General features: G+C 54.5%; 1 protein-coding gene across 1 annotated transcript; it reads right to left on the reverse strand.

Moving 5' to 3' along the window:
• Positions 1-319: 319 nt before the first annotated feature.
• SAMM50 (SAMM50 sorting and assembly machinery component) lies at positions 320-20,421 on the reverse strand. The gene is made up of 16 exons (XM_023748066.1): positions 20,383-20,421; positions 18,808-18,959; positions 17,983-18,133; positions 17,213-17,314; positions 14,661-14,748; positions 11,918-12,024; positions 11,321-11,451; positions 11,027-11,114; positions 10,756-10,884; positions 10,182-10,253; positions 9,178-9,264; positions 8,948-9,018; positions 7,470-7,537; positions 3,136-3,282; positions 2,365-2,506; positions 320-467 (listed from the first exon to the last, which is right to left on the reverse strand). Exons 1-16 carry the CDS (start codon positions 20,419-20,421, stop codon positions 422-424), a joined length of 1,620 nt encoding a protein of 539 aa, XP_023603834.1. The 3' UTR covers positions 320-421.
• Between the last annotated feature and the right edge of the window lie 2,267 nt (positions 20,422-22,688).

Below are 22,688 nucleotides of genomic sequence, written 5' to 3' on the forward strand. Positions count from 1 at the left end.
TGGCGGTGGTTTGCTGGAGCGGCCGCAGGAACCGGGACACTAACCAGTCTAACTGATGCAGCTCTTGCTCTCCAGGGACACGGCCCTCTCTGCTTCAGTGTCCCCGTTACACACACTTCCTCCTTCCCTGCCACTCACATTCAGGGACTCAACAGGCGGAAGGAGCGCTGGCACATGGGAACCCCTAACAGAAGCCTCGCGTCGGGAGGAGAGGACTGGGGACTGTCTGGCGGGACGGCTCCTGCCCCGGCCCCTGGTCCCCAGGAGGAGCCCGCGTGCGATGCTGCTCCCGAAAAGCAAACCGCGGCCACAGGGCATCTGAGTGTTTGTCTTGAACATTTATTGACAGGATCCCCACGAGGGCTGCGGCCAGAGAATTGCTCCAACGTGTTTCCGGGGAGGGGCTGGAGGACGCTCACAGCTACAGGAACCTGATCCCAGCTCCAAACTGGACGCCATCACAGATCCTAGAAAAAGGGCAGGAAATCAGTGCTGTGGCGGCTCTGCTCGCCCCGCGGCTCAGAGGCGCTCGCCCTTCGGTCTCAGAGGCGCTCGCCCTTCGGCCGAGATGGCCCTTTCTCCTTTCTCGCCTCTGTCACTCCCGGGGCGCAGCTCCCCAGGCGGCCGCCTCACTCATCACCGTCTCCGGAGACCCGCTCAGCCACACCGTGACAACGCTGCTAGATCTAAATCTAGCGAACATTTCAGAACCGTTTCCATTTCTGTGAAGGCCCGAAATCCAATTAGAGATGCCAGCATGAACTCGGGGGAAATCTGTGATTTGCACACATCCATTCCCAGCCTGCTGCTGCCGAGTTTCAGAAGAGCCGATTACACTCTGACAACTTCACTCAAATGTTCCCAAGTTCCAATCTGGACGGCACCCGAGTGACGGCGCGGCCCTCGAGGCACCGCCCCCATCCCCCCCCCCGGCCCAGGACGCTGAGCACAGCGGCACCCGCTGCAGCGCCTCAAGCACAGACAGCCATGCAGCCCGGGCACAAGAGCGGCTCACGTTCTGGTCCTTAAACACATGCACACAGCAGGCTTCTTCCTTCCCGAAGAAACCACACTAGACTCCGCCTCTAAGACCTTTCCCGATTTCACCTGGAGGGAGGGAAGCCCGGCTGAAGGGGAGCCGGCCATTCTCTGGGAAGACACGTGAGGAAGGGTCCACTCCATGGGCTCCCACAGCCACGGGGCTGCTTCTTGGGGCACAGAGACCTCCAGTGGCCCCAACAACAATGCAGCCTCCATGGCCACAGCCCGGGGGGGAGGGGCTGCACCCCACTGTCTGAAGGACAGGATGCCCAGGGCAAGTCCTACGGCCAGGCAGCGCCAGGGCAGGGCTGGCGGCCTGTCCAGGAGGTTGAGCCTCAGGCCGGTGAGCGACGATAAAGATACAGCTAAACCCACGTGCACTTCGGTTTTCTTTGCAACAGAACATTTGTAAAGTATTTCCCTGTGTAATTTGGACTAACAGTGAACACAGTTAATACACACCAATTGCTCGACATGGGAACAGCCTGTGTGTTCTCTGAGGCAGGGACTGGTGCAGAATTAGTTGGGACAAAAACTCCAGCAAGGTCAGCAAGGAGAGGTGACTTGTCTCTCCGCAGCTCCGAGCCCAGCAGAGCAGTCCCACGGGGGACGGAGCGGCTGCGCGCTCTCTCGCACTCGGCTCTCGGAGGAGCAGAGGTGGTGGCGGGGCTCCAGCCTCCGGAACAGGGAGCGAGAAACGTGCTGCTTACGCCCTGAGTCTGTGTTCTCTTACAGCAGCCGAGCTGCTGACACGTACACAATGAAGGGATTTCTTAAAGCTTCACCAGGCACCAAATAACAGAGAAGGAACGCGTTTCTGTCACTGTAAATGCCCCTGTGCCACCGCCATCCATGTGGTGTGAGCACCTTGCTCAGTAAGATGACTGCGGAGAAAGGGCAAGATGGCGGGTTCCCCCAGGGGCCGGGAGCGAGGCTCTGCCCTCCAGCCCGAGTCCCCGGCCGGCGGTCACCAGCAAGCGGATCGGTAACGCCTCGCCAGCTCCTGTGGCCTCGCCAGCCCCGGTGGCCTCGCCAGCCCCTGTGGCCTCGCCAGCCCCCGTGGCCTCGCCAGCCCGAGGCTGAGCTGAGGAGCTCCACCACGTGGCAGCAGCAAGTGCAAGCATGTGAGGTGGGGACACGTCACATATTTCCCTCCCAACAAGACAGAAAAAAAACAACGGAGGAAAACACGTATACTTTCAATCTCTTGCTACTTCAACTTCTCCTAAATCTTGAATCTCAAAGGCCAATGAGACGACTCACACGCCCAAGACAGAGTGAAAGTAGGAGGAGGGGCAGTGACTGAGAACGCGCGGCACCTACCTGTCCCCCGCCTGCACGCCCATGGGCACGCAGTAGTTGAGCTCCAGCCGGGCGATGTTGCCCAGCCGCAGCACGATGCCCGCGCCGTAGGACCAGCGGATGCACTCGGCCAGCTTGCGAAGGTGGGCGTTGGGGCCCTCCCCTGAAAACAGAAGGAGGGGTGACCACAGTGCGGCCCTGCCTTTCACACCATCCCGGGCCAGCCTCGCTCGATCGCTCTGTGCCCTCTGGCCATGTTCAAAGCCAGGCCTGGATAGTCAGGAGACGCAGATAGGACCCGGATGGAGAGGGCGTGGGACCACACTTCTCCCTGTCCCAGAGCCAGGCTTCTCCATCCTCTGAGCCCGGCACATTCTGTCCCTTTGCCAGAATGGCACGCCCCCTCCAAACACCAGGCTGAGGGCCTGTGCTGCATGCAGCGCTGGACACCTCTGACGTCCCCCCCCGGTTGGATACGCCCCCGGGGTCTCCCCTCGCCCTGAGTGCCATGAGAACGGGACCCAGTCATGGCTTCACCGACCGGCAGGGGGAAAGGGCGCCAGGCATGTCTGCTGGGCAAATGCATCGATGAGTCTTTGCAAGACAGCATTCGAGGGGGGTTTTCCATGTGCGACCCACTCACTCAACCAGAAACGTTACTCTGCACACAGTGTCAGGTGTCGTATGAGTTTTTTAAGGAAGGCACAACCCTAAAATTTAAAGACTGTGTGATCTAGACAGACACCTAGCTGGCACTGTGCTTGCAAACAGCAGTGTCTGAGCCCAGCTTACCGTAGTTGAGGTTGCAGAGGTTGCCTGCGTTGAGGAAGAAGTGTGTTCTGAAGAGCTCGCCGAAGCCGCCCTGGCCGGGCCGGAAAGGTAAGGGGGTGTACAGGTGCAGGCCGCCGGCCCAGTACGCCTCTCCGCCCAGGTAGTCTCCTGAAGGCGGGGTGCAGAGACAAGGTCAGTGTAAGAGGCCCGGCCACAGTTCCCGTGAGCAGGGGTGTGCTGCGTGCACGCCCACAGCCTCCGGCCTGGCTGCTCCCGACGCCGAGGCTGCCGGCCTCTCTGTGGATAAGCTTTGTCCCGCTGACTTCGCACTCTGCCTTAGCAGGAAAAATGCCAACGCCGCTTAGAAAGCAGCGAAGTCAGACACACAGCATCCCTGTGAAGTGCCCGAAATAAAACAGGCTCACCGGGGCCGCAAGCACCTCCAGCATTAAACCAAGTGAGGCCTCCTGGGACTCACCGTCCCCTAAGCGCCCATCGCCACCATCTGACAGGCGGCATTTTGCAAGAACTCCACATGGAGACAGACGAACGTGTCTCTGCACCCTCCGGACACGCTGCCCGCGCTACGAATCCACAGGCACGGCCTCTGCCACTCACGGTGGAGGCAGCACCCAGCGCCACGCGAGAGAAGGGCTCCTTGGTGAGGGCTCATGACCCCGGTGACTGCCCCTCGGGTTCTGACAACCGCTACCTGCTCCATTTCAACTACAAACAGCCACAGCATGAAAGTGACAAGAAAACACAACCCTGAAATGTTTACATGTTGCTGCAAAAGACCTTTGTAGATGGTCTTAGGACCTCTGATACGAAACGACAAACCTGTCATAAGAAGGGGAGACGCTGTCTCCGAGGTTAGCCCGGAATGAGCTGCTGGACGACGTGCAGACTCGTCTCCTGCGTCCCTGCCTCACTGAGGCTCTAGGGCAGTGGTTCTTTGTTACTAATGTTGTGGCCCCACCCCATAACAAAGAAACAGAATTTCCGGAGGATGAGGCCCAGAAATCAGGATTTTAAAAAGATCCCAGGTGATTCTAATGTGCAGCCAAGGTTGAGAACCACTGCTCTAGGGGACAGGCAGGACAAAGAGCACGAGGCCCCGTGCTGGCTCCGTTTCCCAGCCATGGCCTCTCTTCATCTGATCATAACGTGAGAGGCGGGTGGGAACCTGATAACACGGGTGGGAAGGAGAAACTTTCACTTCTGCTCAGAGATAACCACTACGCCCTGCCTTTCACCCAGTGGGCGATAAGCAACCATAAATAAGAAAGTAAAATGTGAGCCATTTCCAATCACATAGGGAGCTTTCAGTGCCGCCTGCTTCCTTAGCTCCTGTAATGAGCTTTCCTCTGACCCCTCCTGCTCCGTGACCAGGTGAGGCTGGTCTGAGTAGTCACCTGCGGCACCGCACATACTCATCTATTCCTCACCCACGGCATGTTGGTGTCTAATTTCTTGGTAGTGCACAGGAACCTGTGATGTGTTTCCTTGCACACACATGTACATGTAGACAAATACATACATCCTGAGCGTACAGCCCTAGTTTCCACACACGGACACACCACGAAAGGAGCACCTGGACAGAGCAACAGGCGTGGGCAGCCCCTCGCGGGCCCTGTTCTCAGTCCCACCCGCCAGGCCTGCTGAAGTGAGCGCTGCCCTGGCCTCACTGCGCAGGTCGGGTAGCCTGACGCCCCCTCACATACGGCCACCATGCACGGCCTCTGGGCCAGGCTCCGCGTGGTGCCGCTCCTGAGGCTCGTGCTGCCCTGAGGCAGCCAGAGACGGAGACGCTCGCCCTCGCAGCTGAGAAACAGTCCACGTGTGGCCATTCCACTCTTCACCGTCTCGTTCTATCGACGGCACCTGGGTTTCCAGTTTTCAGTTGGGGGGGCACGTTATTAAAAGTCCCTGCACATATAGACTTTAGGCTCTTGATACATACTGTCAAACTGCTTCCATGAAAAGTGGGGACAATTTACTTCTTGACCACAGAATTGACCAATGGGCTCCCTGACAGCTAACCGAGTGGAATCTCACTGTGTGTAACTTTCAGGCCAGTGGACGACTCCTACACTTTCATAGAAGCACTCACAGTGCTTACTTATAATGAAAAATAAAATAAAACTACCCGTAAACTATGTTACTTTTCTAAGAAAATGACACGCTGAGAAAGCACTCCAAAAATAAGTGAAAAGGGATCATCTGCATTTTGTACAAAAGTCTGTGCATGGGCCCTCATTATTTATAAAATATAAAATCGAAGCAACGAAGATATTAAAAAACAGGAAAATCGGGGCAGAATATTTTAAAATGGAATAAATGCGCCCACTGAGTGATGTTTTCGAAGTTTATCATGACGTGTGGAGAGACCTGACACCATGTCAAGTGCCAGAGGCTCAGGCACCAAAACTCTCTCATGTCTCAGAGCAACACGCAGGCAACACGCCTCCACACACAGTCCTGCCACCCAGAGCTCCACTTCCACGTCAGATGATGAAGTAAGTTACAGAGGAGCACGAAGACTGTCCCGTACTCACTGCGTCACTGCTTCACAATTACAGGAAAAAGAACCGTTTCCATGTCTAACACTTGGCCTGTTTAGAAGATGTTGGTGTGGCCAGCAGATGAAGTGTGCAGCCACGACAATGACACTGTAACAACTATGGAGGCGCCAGGCACTGGGAGCACGGGGGTCGCTTCCTAAAGCATGTGACTGTCTCACCACCACGCTGTGCACCCGAGTCGAACACAAATGCTACTAAAGTGTAAGTTCTCTCTGTCCACTGCGGTGGGAGTGTAACGTGGTGCGGCCCTGCGAAGACGGTCGCCCGACTCTTCCCTGTGACTCAGCAATTGTGCTCCGTGGCATTGACCCAAACGAACTGAAACCTATGTCCAAACAGAAACCTGCACGTGAAAATTTCATCAGCTTTGCTCCTAACGGCCAAAAACCGGATGCCCTGACGCCAGCCAAGATGTCCTCCAATAGGGGAGTGGATAGCAAACTGGTGTACTGGAACGTTATTTATAAAATTATTTATGGAACCTTATTTGGTGATAGAAACATCTGAGCAATCAAGCTATAAACAGACTCAGAGGAACAGTAAATGCCACTTAGTCAGAGGCAGCCTTCAAAGGCTTCGCACTGTACGATTCCAACTACGTGACTTTCTGGAAAAGGCAAAACGACAGAGACAGTAACAAGTTCAGCGGTTGCCAGGGCTGGGCAGGTGGAGGGCTGGGCAGGGAGCGCGGTGGGCGTGTGGGCGGTGAGGCTGCTATAGGGCCCTGTGCACCTGTCGAAGGCACGGCGTGAACCTAACGTGCGCCACGGGACGTAGCGGGTGCTAACGCGCCGCACCGGCTCAGCAATGACAGCAACAGTGCAGCACAGCAGTGCACGTTAGCAACAGAGGCGCACGGCAGGCCACAGGAACGCTGTGCTTTCTGCTCAGTTTTTCTTTAAACCTGAAACTGCTCTCAATAATAATGTCCATTGATTTAAAAACTACAGTATGTCACCTGGCCGGTGTAGCTCAGTGGTTGAGCGTCGACCTATGAACCAGGAGGTCACGGTTCGATTCCCCGTCAGGACACATGCCTGGGTTTCAGGCTCAATTCCCCAGTAGGGGGTGTGCAGGAGGCAGCCAATCAATGATTCTCTCTCATCACTGATGTTTCTATCTCTCTCTCCATCTCCCTTCCTCTCTGATATCAATAAAAATATATATTTTTAAAAATTATAGTATGTCTGCCCTAGCCAGTTTGGCTCAGTGGTTAGAGCATCGACCTGCGGACTGAAGGGTCCCGGGTTCAATTCCGGTCAAGGGCACATGCCCAGGCTGTGGGCTCGATCCCCAGTAGGGGGCATACAAGAGGCAGCCGATCAATGATTCTCTCTCATCATTGATGTTTCTATCTCTCTCTCCCTCTCCCTTCCTTTCTCTAAAATTAATAAAAACATATATTTTTTAAAAATTATAATATGTCAACAAGATGAAATAAAGAGTCATTTAAAGTGATAAAGTAAATATTCTTATAAAAATCTTCATTATTGTTATTGGTGGGAGAAACAGGGTTACACAACAGTATGTACACAAAATAACACATCTACACAGCAAACACTCACACACGCCATCACCGGGAAGTGGGATGACAGGTCACTCACTGCCCTGTATTTTTGCTTGGATATCTTTTTCCTACAATTCCCTTAACAAGTATCTTCCCAGGCCTGCCGGGTGGTAGGCGCTGTGTTGGTGGTGACACCTACTACTGTGGTGGTTTAAACAAACACATCCTTTCAAAGCTGAGGGTGGGGCTTGGGGAAGACAGACCTTCACTCTGCGGCCCGACGCTGTGCATGCTGAAGCCGCGCACGCTCGTGGGTCCCCCGAGGTAAAACCTGGAAGGGAACGCAGCCATCAGGGGAAGCCGGCGGAACGTCACACAGGACCGTGCAGAAGGCACAGTGAGCTGGCGCGGGCGCGGGGAGAACACTTCAGCCCCGGGCAGGTGCGCAGCGACGGTGGATTTCATAACCATCTAATCCCATTCCTTTCATACTTCCACGTCTTCTTCCCCATGGCTGTGCGGGAATGAGCCCCCTGCTGGCAGTTCTAGAACTTTTGCTATCCTCAACAAGGCTACAATGGGCACCCTTGCACGTGAATCTTCCAACACTTCTCAATGTATTTCTGTGCATTATATTCATGGAGGTGAAATGTTAGGTCCCAGAGTTTAGAAATTAAAAGCTTTTATGCTTCCAAACAGCCAGCCAAAAGGCTAGGTTAAGCTCATGCAAGGCTGCAGGAGCTTCTGGCCCTGGAGAACAGGCGGAGCCTTTCCCAGCAGCCAGGACAATGGCGCCCCCTGCTGGCCGGAGCGCAGCCGCGAGCACCAGCTTCTGAAAGGCCGGCTCTGCCTCATCAGCCGGAAAACGTTCCTAGGCCGTGGAGACGTATTTCCACATTTAGGAATCTCTTCTCAGAAAACAAAGTGAACAAAAGTCATTTACAAAATCACATTCTTCACAGTGTCGTTCATGTGCAAGTAAAGAAGCATTACGATGCTGCTTATGAAAAACTTCTCATGACTTGGGGGATGGGATATACGCTATAATTTCTTTAAAACTTTTTTAGTGCTGGCCGGTTTGGTCAGTGGTTAGAGCGTCGGCTCACATACCAAAGGGCTGCAGGTTCGATCCCAGGTTGGGATGTTAACTGGAGGCAGCCACTGATATGTCTCTCTCACGCTGACATTTCTCTCTCTCTTCCCCTCTCCCCCTCCCCACCTTCCACTCTAAAAAAAATCAATGGGAAAAAAATCCTCGTGTGAGAATTTTTAAAAAACATACAAACTTTTATGAAAACAGGGAGAACACAAATCTATACACAACATATAATATATGTCAACAACCAACAGATGAGTATATACATTAACATGTATAAACTCACGTCCACAAAAAACAGAAAAAAGGAAGGCGTCCCAAGTGTAAACTCCACTGAGCAGGACTGTATCTTTACCTCCTTAAATGTCTCTCTATTTTTATATTTCAGCAAAGTGTATCAACTATTTCCTTCCCTACTCAAGAGAAAATACAAGTTCTTTAATATAACAAAGTTAACTCCCTCCCCCAAAAAGGCAAAATGTTAAATAGGAGATATGCTGGGTATTTTGAAACTCACTGAAACATAAAAACTAAAGTAAAACTGGAAATATTTCTCTCCTAAACGTCTCTGAAACGCCTTACAGAAACCAGCCCAGAAGAGCGGCAGGAAAACACGCGCCATGCCCAGGATCCCTCCCCGCTCACCTGTCGGCGATACTCGACGGTTTGTCTCCAATGGGGACCAGCATCCCGCCCCAGAGAGAGGCTGAGACGACCTAGTGAGACATAAGCAAACCACTGTTTCCCCGCCACTCCCCTTGTCAAGCGAAGTTACACTTGCCCGCGAACCTTCAGCCCTGGGACGGGGGAAGAGCGAGCCCGCGGGCCGAGCACGAGGGATAAGAAGGCACGACAACATCTGCCCAGAGACTCACTGAGTCAAACGCAAGCTGCTTATTCAACTGAAGCTCAAAATCTTCTTTTATGAAGTTCACGTCCCCTCCGGTGTAGCCGGCCAGCTCCTGGGGGCGAAGCCACAGGTCAAAGAGTAGACGTGCCGCACAGGCCGCTAAACCACCCCCCGCAGCGCCCCGTACCGTGCGGCTCTGCATCGTTAGAGACAGACCACTGTCTCCCAGAAGCCGTGCCACGCGGTGCAGGGCCTGACAGACAGACACCAAACACCCTGAGCAGCCGGAGCTGCCGATCCCACGTGAGAGGACAGCGCGGGCGCGTGACCGTCTCATCACCGAGCCTGCAATGGGTGATACCGCTGCTTGGCCAAATCGGTGTTTGAAAAAACATCAGCCGGGCACTGGCCGATTTAGCCCAGTGGTTAGAGGGTCAGCCTGCACACCAACGGGTCTGGGGTTTGATTCCCGGTCAAGAGCACGTACCTCGGTTACAGGTTCGATCCCCAGCCCGGGCTGGGGCACGTGCGGGAGGCAATTAATCAATGTGTCCCTCTCACATCGATGTTTCTCTCTCTCTCCTCTCCTCCCTCCCCCCGCTTCCACTTTCTTTAAAAATCAATGGAAAAAATACCCGCGGGTGAGGATTAAAAGCAAACACCATCAGGGACTTGCACATTTCCCACAGAAGCCGACTGCCAGCTGCTCCGACCCTGCGATCAGGACAGAGCCGCAGCGCCGCAGCCTGGCCGCCTGTGTCCCTGGCACCTCAGCCGGGCCCCTGCCGGCGCTGTGTGAGGAGTTCTCTCATGGGAAACCACTCATGCCAAAGCACGACTGTCTTCCTGGCCCATCAAGTGACACCAAGAGGCCAGAGTGACGCTCGCTCCTCTGGCTGAAGGTGGACTGACATCCTAGCGGGCCGTCCTACCACGGCCTTTACAATGAAAGGAAAACGGTCAATACTGAAAACATGACCGAATCCCCAGGGGCCCGAGTGTGGGAGGACCCAGGAGCAGGAACCCTACCTGGTTCACTTTCAGCAAGGCCCCTCTCCGGGGCAAGATGGAGGAGTTCCGGGAGTCGATGACCATGGCGTGCTGCAAGAAACCCGCCCCTGTTCTCAGTTCAAAAGGGCTATAAAGCCACGGCTCTTATGAAGCTCCAGCTGTGTGCTAGGCCTTGTGCTGAGCACGGCACAACCCTGACATCACTCATCTCACGAAGACCCGTGAGGAAGGTGGGACCGTCACCCCGTGTTGTACAGGAGGGACCTGAGAGAGCGAAACAATCAATTCTCGCTCATGGGGCAGGAGACGACCCGCCCGGGGTCCATTCTCTTAAGGAGCTCACCACCCCGACCGAGGTCCGCTCAGCAGCTCTCAACTGGAACCCAGCGGCTCTTCCGCACCCCGCTCCCCGTTACACCAATGCTATCTCAAACATGACAACGGGAGCCCATGAATCCAGTGACAGGGCGCACCATCTTTCCACCCAACCTGGGACCCCTGTCAACCGCCCCATGTTGGCGAAGGCTACTTCCCGAGGTGCAACGCGGCTGCAGCAGCGTGTGCAAACCGTCTCGCACAGAGAAGCCCTTACCGAGAGAGAGGACTTCAGGGAGTGGCCGCTCTCCTGTCGGACGGCGAAAGACGCGGTCCTGGCAAGGCAGCCCAGCTCGCGCCACACGCCCTCCCACTTGACGGTGTGGCTGGTCTTCCAGATGGGGAACTGCAAGCACATGGGCGGTCACCTTCCACAGAACGAGGCCTCCTTAGGTTACTAATTGAACACGTAAGATCCCGGGGAATCGGGAAAACAGGCGTTTGCTCCCACGCGGGTGCAGGGCGGGAATGCCGGGAGCGCCACTCACACTGTACTCGGCGGACACGCCTCTGTCGGTCTCCCGCAGGGAGCTCCACGGGAACTGCCCCGTCACTTTATACAAGTTCACGGAGAAGCTAGGAGACAACGGGACGGAGCTTAGCCGCGGACGCAGTGACTACAGCCCACACACACTGAAAGCCACAGACTCAGAAACACACTGGGCGCAGCGCTGTGGCTCCGCAGGAGGGGCGCTCACTCTGCACGCTCTCCCCGCAGCCAGCCAGCTCCTGAACTTTAACCCTTAACCAGGCCACCGCACCAGGGCCTGCTGGGATCCTACTTTCTCTCGAAGTGTCCGGGCTGCGGCCTGAAGAAGGACAGGCCGTAGGAAGTCTCTTTTGTGCCGTAGGAGAACTGGAAGGTCACCTTCTCTGCCCGGCCCAGCAGATTGGGGAGCTTGAGGCCAAGTACCTGGGAGGGAAAGAGACGGTGGTTACACTGAAGGAATCACTTCTTAAGAAAGGCCCGACTAGCTGAGGGCCCTCCCACACGGGACGGAAACACGGACTGCAGATCTGGAGCCGGGCAGCAATCAGCTGTGGTGGCTTTTGCCTGTAACCCTGTCCTTGCCCAGGGCCCAGGGCCACTACACCCGCTAACTGCACTGCGAGGCCCGGGGAAACCAACGCTGGGGTTGGAGAGCAGGGGAATTTGAACAAGAAACTGAATATGAACGTCCCCAAATCATTCGTCGTTCACCACTGATGTCAATATTGCCTCAACCATCTGAAACATTATGATCAATCAGGGAGACGAAGGAGAAAGCACGGGTCACCCCACAAATGAAGATCAAGGTGAAGGCTGTGGAAACGACGCCCGGGTTCAGAACAGGCACATTCACCAGCGCGGACGGAAGGAAGGAGGGAAGCCCTCGTACCATGCTGCCCTCGTTGTTCCCGACCATGGTGTTGTAGCTGCCCGTCAGCCGCCTCAGCTCGGTCACTTCAAAGGTCACGTCCAAGCCGTTGGGAAGTGCGTCGTCACCTGGGAGAGTAAAAAGCACTCGGCACTGAGACTGCAGACACGGCTTCACTCCGGGTCCCCCTGCCCAGCAGCACCCGCAGCGTCTGTTCCACAGCCTCCCCTGGAAAGCGCACCCTCTGCTGTGGGGCTCAGGGCGCGGCGCAGACCAGCACACCGCCGCCAGGACGCCCGCGCCCACCACCGGCGGCGGCGGGAGGTCTCGGGAAGCAGGCGTGGCTGCACGGCCAGAACCACGGCAGCACCTTGGTGAGCACGTTATCTGCCTCTTCTCACGTCAGGAAGGGCCTGAAGAGATTTGGGGCTCAATCAACTGACATTAAAACGTGGACTCCGTGTGCCAAGAGGGACTGTAGTAACCCTGGAAGAGCAGCATGAGCCGCACACAGATGCTCCGGTCGGGGTTGGGGCCTTCCTCAAGCGGGGGCGGGGCCTGGGGGTGATGAGTGTCTGAATTCAGTGCAGCCGCCTCATCACCCACCAAGGGCCCTGGGTGCAGGGGACCAGGCCACGCTCTGCGGGGCCGTGGCCTCTCATGGGAAGGAAGCGGCTGGCCCTGACCCTGGCTGGACAGGAGGGTACCTGCAGCTGTCCCTCCCCGACGCCCACCCACTGGCTCCCACCGGCTCCCACTCTGAGTCCGTCCCATTTATTTTTCTTTAATGAGATTTTATTGTTTAAAGTGGTTTTAGGTTCACTGAAAAATTGAATACAAAGTGCAGTTTGCATACACCCCCTCCCTGCCTCTTCACACCGTTATTAACACCCTGCATTAGTGAGGTACCTTATTACAGCTGAGCCGGCAGTGGGGCACTGCTGTGAACTAAAGTGCGGTTTCATTAGGGCTCACGCTTGCTGCTCTCACCATTACAGAATCATCCGGAATGACTCCTGTTTCAGTTCCCAGGGAGTTCCGGTGTGCGGCCAGGGTGGCTGCTGGTGCAGGTGGGCCAGCTGACCACGCGCACATCACACTGACAGCAGGCGGGGCGGGGGGGGCGGGGGTGTGCTAACACTAAACGCCACCAAGACTCGCCGCCTGGATCAGCACACCAGCGTGGTGGCCGGGGCCACCTCCGTCACTCACGTGTTGACCTGGGCGCGTTACTTAACCTCTCCTTTTTCTAAAAGAGTAACAGTGGCACTTGCCCAGCTGTGAGGATTCACTGGATCGAAAGGCCTGCGCAGAGCTGGGCTCGGGCATGACTGTCACTCTGAGGATGCAGGCAGCCGGCCTCGCCCCCATTTCTCTCCTCTTGTCCAGCCAGTGGTCTCCATCCTCACGGCATCACAGCCACCCGGGGCTCATTATGCCGGTTGCTGGCTGCACCCTAAGTTCCTACTTCGATCGACTGTGCGTTTCTGCCATGCCCCCGGGAGAGCAGCGCTGCTGGCCGGGACCACACCTTGAGAGCCACTGTCCCAGCGTAAGTGGAGCCTCAACTCCTACTGCGCACGTGGCCACTCAGACTTCACTGCCAGCCCCCGGCAGCCCCCCTGCACCAGGTGTGGCCACGTGAGTGAGTCCTGCCAGGGGATGAGAGGGGAGCGCTACGCACAACACAGGGCAGGTGCCTAAGGGCGGGGTGCCCTTTCACCCCTGCCCGCCTTCCCGACGCTGGAATGAGATGTGAACTCAGGAATGGTGCTCAGCCATCACAGCGACCGGGCACACAACCCGGGCCATACAAACAGCTTCTGTGATCTTGGGGATGATGAGGTGACAGGACACCCCAGGAAAACGACACCAGCCCCAGGAGACCTCAAGGAGCAGAGCTGTGACACCAGCCCCAGATGCCTGCCACAGCCAACAGGCAGTGAGCAAAACCTGAGGCTGAGCTCTGACCATAGTGCCTCCTCTTCTCCGAGCACATTTCCGTGGAGTCTGCAGGAGCCCATCGGACAGCTGCGGGCCGGGCTCCCTCCTCCGGGACCCTCCTCACACCCTGGTGCCATCCAGGGCCAGGCTCCCTCCACGGGGACCCTCCTCACACCCTGGTGCCGTCCAGGGCCAGGCTCCCTCCTCTGGACCCTCCTCACACCCTGGTGCCGTGTAGGGCGGGCTCCCTCCTCCGGGACCCTATGCAGGCCCTGGTGCCGTCCAGGCCGGGCTCCCTCCTCTGGACCCTCCTCACACCCTGGTGCCATCCAGGGCCAGGCTCCCTCCACGGGGACCCTCCTCACACCCTGGTGCCGTCCAGGGCCAGGCTCCCTCCTCTGGACCCTCCTCACACCCTGGTGCCGTGTAGGGCGGGCTCCCTCCTCCGGGACCCTATGCAGGCCCTGGTGCCGTCCAGGCCGGGCTCCCTCCTCTGGACCCTCCTCACACCCTGGTGCCATCCAGGGCCAGGCTCCCTCCACGGGGACCCTCCTCACACCCTGGTGCCGTCCAGGGCCAGGCTCCCTCCTCTGGACCCTCCTCACACCCTGGTGCCGTGTAGGGCGGGCTCCCTCCTCCGGGACCCTATGCAGGCCCTGGTGCCGTGCAGGCTCAGAGGACATCTTCACAGCCCGCCCACCCTCCCTGAGCCTGACACTCAGTGGTGACTCCTGAGGCTGCCAGCTGCCCAGCCTGGTGCTTGATAAGCCCCTGTGATCCTGGAGGACGGGTGGGAGGGGCTGCCACCCACAGCACGTACCTTGACATGTGTCAATCAAGACGTCCACTTGTCTGAATATTCCCAGGCGGAGCAGTTTCTCACGGGCTTCGTGAGACTTGCGCATCACCTACGAGAGAAACAAAGATGCATTTCTCTAAGGTACCGGCACGGACGGCAGCCCCGTGTCCAGGCTGGGGGCTACCATGTGAGGCTTGCTGGCCACTGAGAAGACAGCGCCCCTGTGACAGACATAAAAGAAGGGATGGAACACGAAGGGACAACAAGGAGTCCTTTTCAGAGAGCAGAAAGCAGAGCACGTAATAAACCCCTTTTGTGGAAACAAACGCCCGGTTAAAAGGCCAACGCCCTGCAGGTTCTCCGGGCAGAAGCGCCGCGGCATGAGTCACTGCCTGGAGAAGGGACCCTCCGTGTGCGCACGGCTCTCTATCGCTGCTCTGCTCTTCCTCCTCCTCAGCCAAGAGCATCCTCTCTGGGGCAGGATCCTCCTGGGGAGGGCGGGGAGCTCAGCTGAAGGCCGGGAAGGGACGAGGAGCAGTGGGAAGGGCCCTGTGGACAGCAGTGTGGTTTCGTCCTGCAGAAAAGGGGTTACTTGAGGCTGTCAGCAGGAGCTGGCCGGGCGGGTGAACACAGAGGGAGGAGGAGGGACCCCACCGCAGGCCGGCAGCTGTGACGGTGGCTGGCCGAGCCGGTCCCTGTGTCAGAGGGAGGACAGACCCACATTTCGCAGGCAGGAGCCGAGGAGGGCCACTGTCTGGATGGAGCAGCTGAGCGGAGAGGGGAAGCTACGAAAACGGTCAGCTCTGGGCTCTGGCTTCTTGGGGCCATTGGAGAAGTCAGGGGGGGATGGGCAGGGCTGGTGGGAAGAGGCCAGGAGTCCAGTGTTCAGCCACTAGGGTTGGCGAATTCTGTGGCAACTCCGTGAGGAAATACTGGTGGGCAGTTGCCCGTTCAGGGCTAACGCTCAGTAAGGAAAATGGCTAGAAATGAGGTTGGGGAGCCCTGAGGCTGTGGATGAGATCCCCAGGAGGGTGACAGCACCCGGAGACTGACCCTCGTGGAAAACCAACCCTTGAGGGTGGTCACAGGGAACGAAGCTGCCACCGGCCTGAAATGAATGACCTGAAATGAATGACGAGGTGGGAAGCAGCCAGGAGGGCATGGATTCATGGAAACCGAGAGGAAGGAAATGTCGAGAAAGGATATAAACACATTCCAAAGCCAACAAAGCAAGCAAAACATATGTGAGGTGACAGTCATCATTTTCAACATGCAAACAGCTTATTAACACAGGCCCACAGTCCAATGGAAAACAAAGACGCCAACAGGTAATTCACAAGGGAGAAATGTGAATGGCCAACAGGCATGGAAATGTGCTTAATCTCATTCATAATTAAAAAGTGCAAATTGAAACAACGAGATGGTATTTCTCTCCTTACAGGTTGGCACGGATTCTTAAAGTGCAAGGACGCCCAGTGCTGCGAAACAGGCCCTCAAACACTGCTGGGAGGTGCGGACCGCACTGCTCTTTGGAGGGCGAGACGGCACAATGTTAAAGCTGGAGCACACAGCCTTGGACCAGAGAACCACTTGCAGGCAAGCGTCCTGCAGATATGCCATCAAGGACACACAGATGCTGGCTGCAGCCTTGCTCGCCTGAGACCATCTGTCTAATGCTCATCCACAGGAAACGACACAATAACTGATGGGATACCGAGCAGCTGGTTCATGCTGACGTGAAAAGACGCCCATGGTCACTGATAACGCCAAGCGTGAAAGGGGCAGGAGAAACGTGGAGCTTGGGGCTGCTGTGCACAGGCTCGGCGTGTTCTGCCCGGCAGGCGCCATTCCTGAAGGACGCACCAAGCCCTCCGCCTGGCTTTCTCTGAAGGCCGGGCGGGCCTCAGCGAGGCAGTGAGGGAACAGCCCACACTCATTTCAATGCCCTCTACGCCAATAGATTGTTTTATACTGTTTTTTGAATTATACTTATATATTACTTTAATCTTTTTTTAAAAAACACTAATTTTTAAAAGTGGGAACAGCCAAACACTGCTGCAGGTCAAGTAGAACGGGGCTGAAAGCAGCCGCGGGCCCTGCCACGAGGAAGCTGGGGGACCCTGCCCGGCACACAAACGTGGTTCCGAGGTCAGAGGACAGAAGAGACCCCAGGGGACAGAGTAGATGATGCAACCCAGGGAGACTGCGGGAAAGGGAGCAAGGTCCAAAGGGACCGCAGGGAGGGTAACCCTGAGGGTCCCCACAGGAGAGTGGGGGGCGCTAAGCGGGGTGCGGCGAGGCGGCAGCACTGGCACCGCAGCCCCTTCCAGTGCTGGGACCTGTGAGAACACAGGGTGGGCGGCCTGGGGAGGGACAGACACCCTGCTCAGGGACAAGGGGGAATGCGAACGTGTCAGTTTGAGGGAGGCGCCGGGGAAGTGAGGGGGTTCAGCCTGGGGCGCCCATGCTCGCTTCAGAGCCAGAGGCTGGGGCAGGGCACACAGCGGTGTGAGGCCACAGGGAGCCCGGGGTCTCCAGAGGGAATGGAAGATGCAAGCAGAGAGAATACTTGCCTCAATGAGGTTTTTCGCCTTGAACACGTCTCCGATTTCATACATGATGATGTCATCCTTGGTCCTCCCGAGCCCGTCGAAGTGAACGTGCTGCACCACCACCTGCGTGACGAGAGGACAGACTGCTGAGTGGGACACGGCGTGCAGATGTTTAACTTGTTCAAGAACAAGGAGTTACTTTAAACACAGGATACAGCAGTGAGCAAAACATCAATTCCTGCCTCAGTGGAGCTTATATTTTAGGGGAGAAAAAGGCAATGTGTATAGTATAGTAGATGGTGCTAAGTAACAGAAAGGTAATAGGATATACTGGGGAAATTTATAACTTATAGGTGATTGGAATACTGCACAGAGAAGATCTTAATTTAAGAATTAATGAAAATGTGCTTTCATTTCTTCAGCTGCATTTAATTTCAAAAGCAACAGAGTTCAGGAAAAGTTCCATTCAAGAACCAAGGTCTTTTTTTCTGGGAGCAGGGAATAGAGTATAAACTGAAGCAGAATTTGAGTTAGTCTTTGAAACAATTTTTTTAATGACATAAATACAAAAATAAAAGTTCGTTTAAACCTTCCACATAAATGATCAAGGAAGAGCCATTTTTCTAAACCAGAAGCTATTTCTCTAAGTCACCGGTCTCTCTAAGACGCAGTTGGCTGCAAACTCTTCTTCGATGGAGTCACGGAGACAGGCCCGTCCTTTCCCTTCACCGGAGGCTGACAGAGTGACTGTTCCTCCCAGCATCACATCAAGCCCTCGAACAGATACTCACATCTTTGTTTTCAAGAACTTCCTGTTTAGCTTCAGGTTCAACTTCAACAAATTCAGCTTCTTCTCCTAAACCTCCAAAATCAGGCCCACTGGCTGGAAGGGGCTCCAAGCTCTGAAAGGGAGGAAGGAACCACAGAGAAATGAACTTGTAACTTTTAAACAACCAAAATCTCAGTTTTGTCTTTAGGTGATACTCCAGAGAACTCAGAACTGTGGCGCCCGCGGGTCAGTGGAGGCTGGAGCAGGGTGGGGGCCCAGGGCATAAGCTGCTGCTGCTGTAAAGTCCCATCTTGGTCTCGGGAGCCTCAGTGTCCAGCGTATTATCAATAAATAAAGCAAACGTGAATTTTCAATTAACCGAAAGGGTCAGGCATGAACCAATGATGACTGGGGCATGAACCGAGGATTACGGCTAGGTTAGTTCTGCACATCTGAGGCCCTTTGGAAGACAAAAATGATTTCAAAATAAGATGCCACAAAGACATATATCAGGGAAAAGAAAAAAATTTGCTTTCCTGTTGTTAGAGAAATCATCCTAATTTTTTAAATCAAAATTGGCTATTCTATGACAACTAATTACACTGACAACCCAAATTACTAAAGCATATTTTTCTGGACCCGGTGGATCTGTTTGGGTCCAGCAGGTCTCCCTCGCACACTGAGAAGACTGCGCATGCTCATACAATGGACCAGAGTGATCACCTTCTTCAGCAGGAACTGACATTATCCTGAAGGCATCAAAGCGCCCTCTGAATCAGGACTCCAGGCTGTGCTGGTTCCCCTCCAGGAGACATAATAACAGTGTGCATAACAGCATACATGTTACACAGTGAAAGCCTGCTTAACCACAGGGATTCCCAGACACTCCCGGAATGGGGTCAGCAGGTCTAGTGTGGCGCCAGGGGACTTACAATCAGGCAGGTTTGGGGAAAACCATGCCAACCGGTTATCTGGCTGCTTCCCGACTCCACTAATTCTCTACAAATAGGCACGTCAGTCACTGAAGGCCTGACACCTGCAGCGAGCAGCGCCATGCGGGCCCTGGGCCGCCTTTTCCCAGGACACCCCAGCCTCTCATCAGTGCGTCCTCTGTCACGTCACTGGTTCTCTGGGAAGGTGATGGCTGACATAGCGAGTCCTCTGTCCCATCCCAGCCCAAGGCTGCACGGTCCTCAAAAGTGCCTACAGGGTAGAACCCAGCCAGATCCCTTCGCAGGGCACACTCCACCGTAAGGCCCAGTCTGCCCCCTGACCCTCACACTCATGTTCATGTACACCTTGCTCTTTCTGCCACAAGTGCGTGCCCCCTAAGTAGCTTAAAAGCCACTTCAATGGCATCTCCTCTGTGAGCCGCCCCTGGCTTCCTCAGGTAGAACCAGTGCTCCCTTCACAGGGACACTCGATAGCAGAACTTTATGACCTTCGCAAGGATGCCCTCTTTTTATTTTTTTAAAAATATATTTTATTGATTTTTTACAGAGAGGAAGGGAGAGGGATAGAGAGCCAGAAACATCGATGAGAGAGAAACATCGATCAGCTGCCTCCTGCACACCTCCCACTGGGATGTGCTCGCAACCAAGGTACATGCCCCTGACCAGAATCGAACCTGGGACCCTTTAGTCCACAAGCCGACGCTCTATCCACTGAGCCAAACCGGTTAGGGCTCTTTTTCTTATTTTTATCTGCCTGGTCCATCGGAAGAACTCAAGTGTTTGTGAAGTGGGAAAGTGAATGACTTCTTTTCTCTTGTTCATTTAACAAACATTTACTGAGTGCCGACTGTATGCTGAGCACGGGGCCAACGGCACGGAATGCCGCAGTGAGCCACACAGACCAGGTCCCAGCCTGGTAGTGCGGGACGTGGAACACTAGTAAAAGGGGAAGAGGATGCTAGCAAAGAATATGTCACTTATTTCCTATCACTATCCTCTCACTTTTGTTGTGTAACACTTTTAAAACAGAATCATAACTGTATTTCTCAAGTATATTAATAAACTAGTAACTTTTTCCTGTGCCGCTTCATAAATGTTACCCTTAAGTTTACACATGCAAGTCATGTATGCAAAGTGAACACTGTGGTTATGAATATGCGAACAACTCAGCCTACTTAATCTGAAAGCCAAGCAAAATATGCTCTTTCCAGGCACAATGTTTATATTCCATTATGTCTTTAAAAATCCTACTGTGTTCCCTGAAATCTCAAAGCATGAAACGAGCTTCACTAAAGGCCGGCCAGACCCGTTTGTATTCTTTAATCTGAAACGCAGGCTTTCAGAGATGATGTCTTCATGGTTTTAGTTACGTCAAAGATCGATGTCCTAAATTAACTCTTACCAAGAAATTTACTCATTCACCAAATGTTAAGAACCTACTATGTGGCGAGCACTTATGAGATCCTCACCCTCAGAACTTCTATTCCAGTGTCTGAAAGAGTCGGCATGGTGCTAGGTATCTGGTGAAATGGGTTAAAATAAATGTCTGGATCTAGCTTCTAATCGTTAAGCAGATCAGCCTGCCAGCCAGTCAAATTTTTTTTTTAATATGTTTTATTGATTTATTACAGAGAGGAAGGGAGAGGGATAGAGAGTTAGAAACATCGATGAGAGAGAAACATCAATCAGCTGCCTCCTGCACACTCCGCACTGGGCATGTGCCCGCAACCAAGGTACATGCCCCCGACCGGAATCGAACCCAGGACCCTTGAGTCCGCAGGCTTACGCTCTATCCACTGAGCCAAACCGGTTAGGGCAGCCAGTCAAATTTTATTGTGCCAGGCACTGTAGTGCTAACTGAAGGGATCGGGCATAAAATGTTTCGTTATGAAAAACATCTTTAAAGTGATACAGACTAGAATCTAATAGAAAATATTTTTAAAATGCCCAGCTGGGCCCTAGCTGGTTTGGCTCAGTGGATAGAGCGTCTACCTGCGGACTGAAAGGTCCGGGTTCGATTCCTGTCAAGGGCACATGCCAGGGTTGCAGGCTCAATCCCCAGTAGGGGGCGTGCAGGAGGCAGCCTGTCAATGATTATCTCTCATCATTGACGTTTCTATCTCTCTCTCTCCCTCACCCTTCCTTTCTGAAATCAATAAAAATATATTAAAAAATAATAATAATAAATAAAAATAAAATGCCCAACTGGTGTGGCTCAGTGGTTGAGCATCAACGTATGAACCGGGAGGTCGCAGTTCCATTCCCTATCAGGGCACCTGCCGAATTGTGGGTTCAATCCCCAGTAGAGGGCATGCAGGAGGCAGCCAATCTGTGACTCTCCCTCATCATTGATATCTCTATCTCTCTCCCTTCCCTCTGAAATCAATAAAAATACATAAAACATTTTTAAAATAACAGATATTAACGATAAAATGTTTCACATAACCTTTGTTTCACACATGCTTGAGGATACTAGACAGAAAACATACTTTTACTACTGTGAGTCTTGACCAACAAGTTCACATAACACTGGCTAGTGAAACAGAAAGGCCAAATTAAATTTAGACCTTTTTTTTTTATCAATACATTTATCGAAGCAGCAGCAATTCTAACACCAAAAGAGCTCAATAAAGTACCCCTAGCACCTACAACAGCACCAGGCACATAGCAGCCCGTTGGCCAATTTCACCTGAATGAATGAATGAATGAATGAGTGAATGAATGCTTACTTTGTTTAAGATTCTACAAGGGATGCAAGCCATGTAAGATGCAGTTCCTACTGCAACATCTAGAACCTTACACTCCAAAACGATAAAACAAAAAAAGGCAAACACAGCTAAACTGGGCACCGAGGGGAAAGGTCAAGGAAGTGAGCAACCATCCAGGTGCGGGAGCTACGGAGAAGGTCTATGTAGGAAGTGACCACAACTGAGTTCCCAAAGACAGGAACGCCTGACAGCTGGTGACGGCTGCGCGGTGGGCGATGGAGGGGGAGGAAGCTGCATGCAATGGTGTCCGAGTGAGGGAGTCGGAAGAGCAGTGTTTCTTTCACTTGAACGAAAGGTCTGTGGAGTCCTAGTCCGGAGGCCAGGACCCCTGCGCTCCCTTCTTTTGGGGAAGACAACGGGGAAGCTGAGAACTTCTGAGCTGTCAGTGAAGCCACCCCCGCCGTCGTAGGAAAGTTGCATGAAGGGCTGGGACTCAGAGACCTGCGTTTTGGGACGTCCCGAGGCGCTAACGGTGTGACCTTGGACAAAAGTTGTATTCCCGGCCCTCGGTTAAAGGGTCAAGGGCAGCAGCTGGGCAAGCGGTCCGTTCGCCCGAGCAAGAACTTAACAGGCACGTGCCGCCTATTCTCGCCACAGCCCGGGAACGTGCACCATTGCTGCCTCCTCTTTACAAGGCGGGGCTGGCGCACTGAGAGGTAAAAAGGGGGGCTTCCGGCGGGGTCTGGGCCGGGGAAAGAGGACACCGGGTGCTCCCGGAGGCTACAGATCGGGAGGCCGGAGAGTGACCGGGGAGGAGACGCTGGCAGCGGCCGACGGTAGAGAAGCCGTGGAGAGAAGAGCTTATCGCTCGGCTCCGGGACGGCGTGGGAGCCCGGCTGCTCCTTCCGGCCCCGCGGCCCCGCTCAGTGACCTTGGGCAAGTCTCGCCCCTCCTCTGCGCCTCGGCCTCCTGCTCCGAGGTCTGCGGGACCCACGGGCGGCATCGCGGCGGCCTCGGGCACAGGGCCGCGGGGCGCTGCAAGCGGAGAGCCCGGCCGTTCCACGGCG

Source organism: Myotis lucifugus, unplaced genomic scaffold (assembly GCF_000147115.1).
Source record: "Myotis lucifugus unplaced genomic scaffold, Myoluc2.0 scaffold_1112, whole genome shotgun sequence".
Classification (NCBI taxonomy): Eukaryota; Metazoa; Chordata; class Mammalia; order Chiroptera; family Vespertilionidae; genus Myotis; species Myotis lucifugus.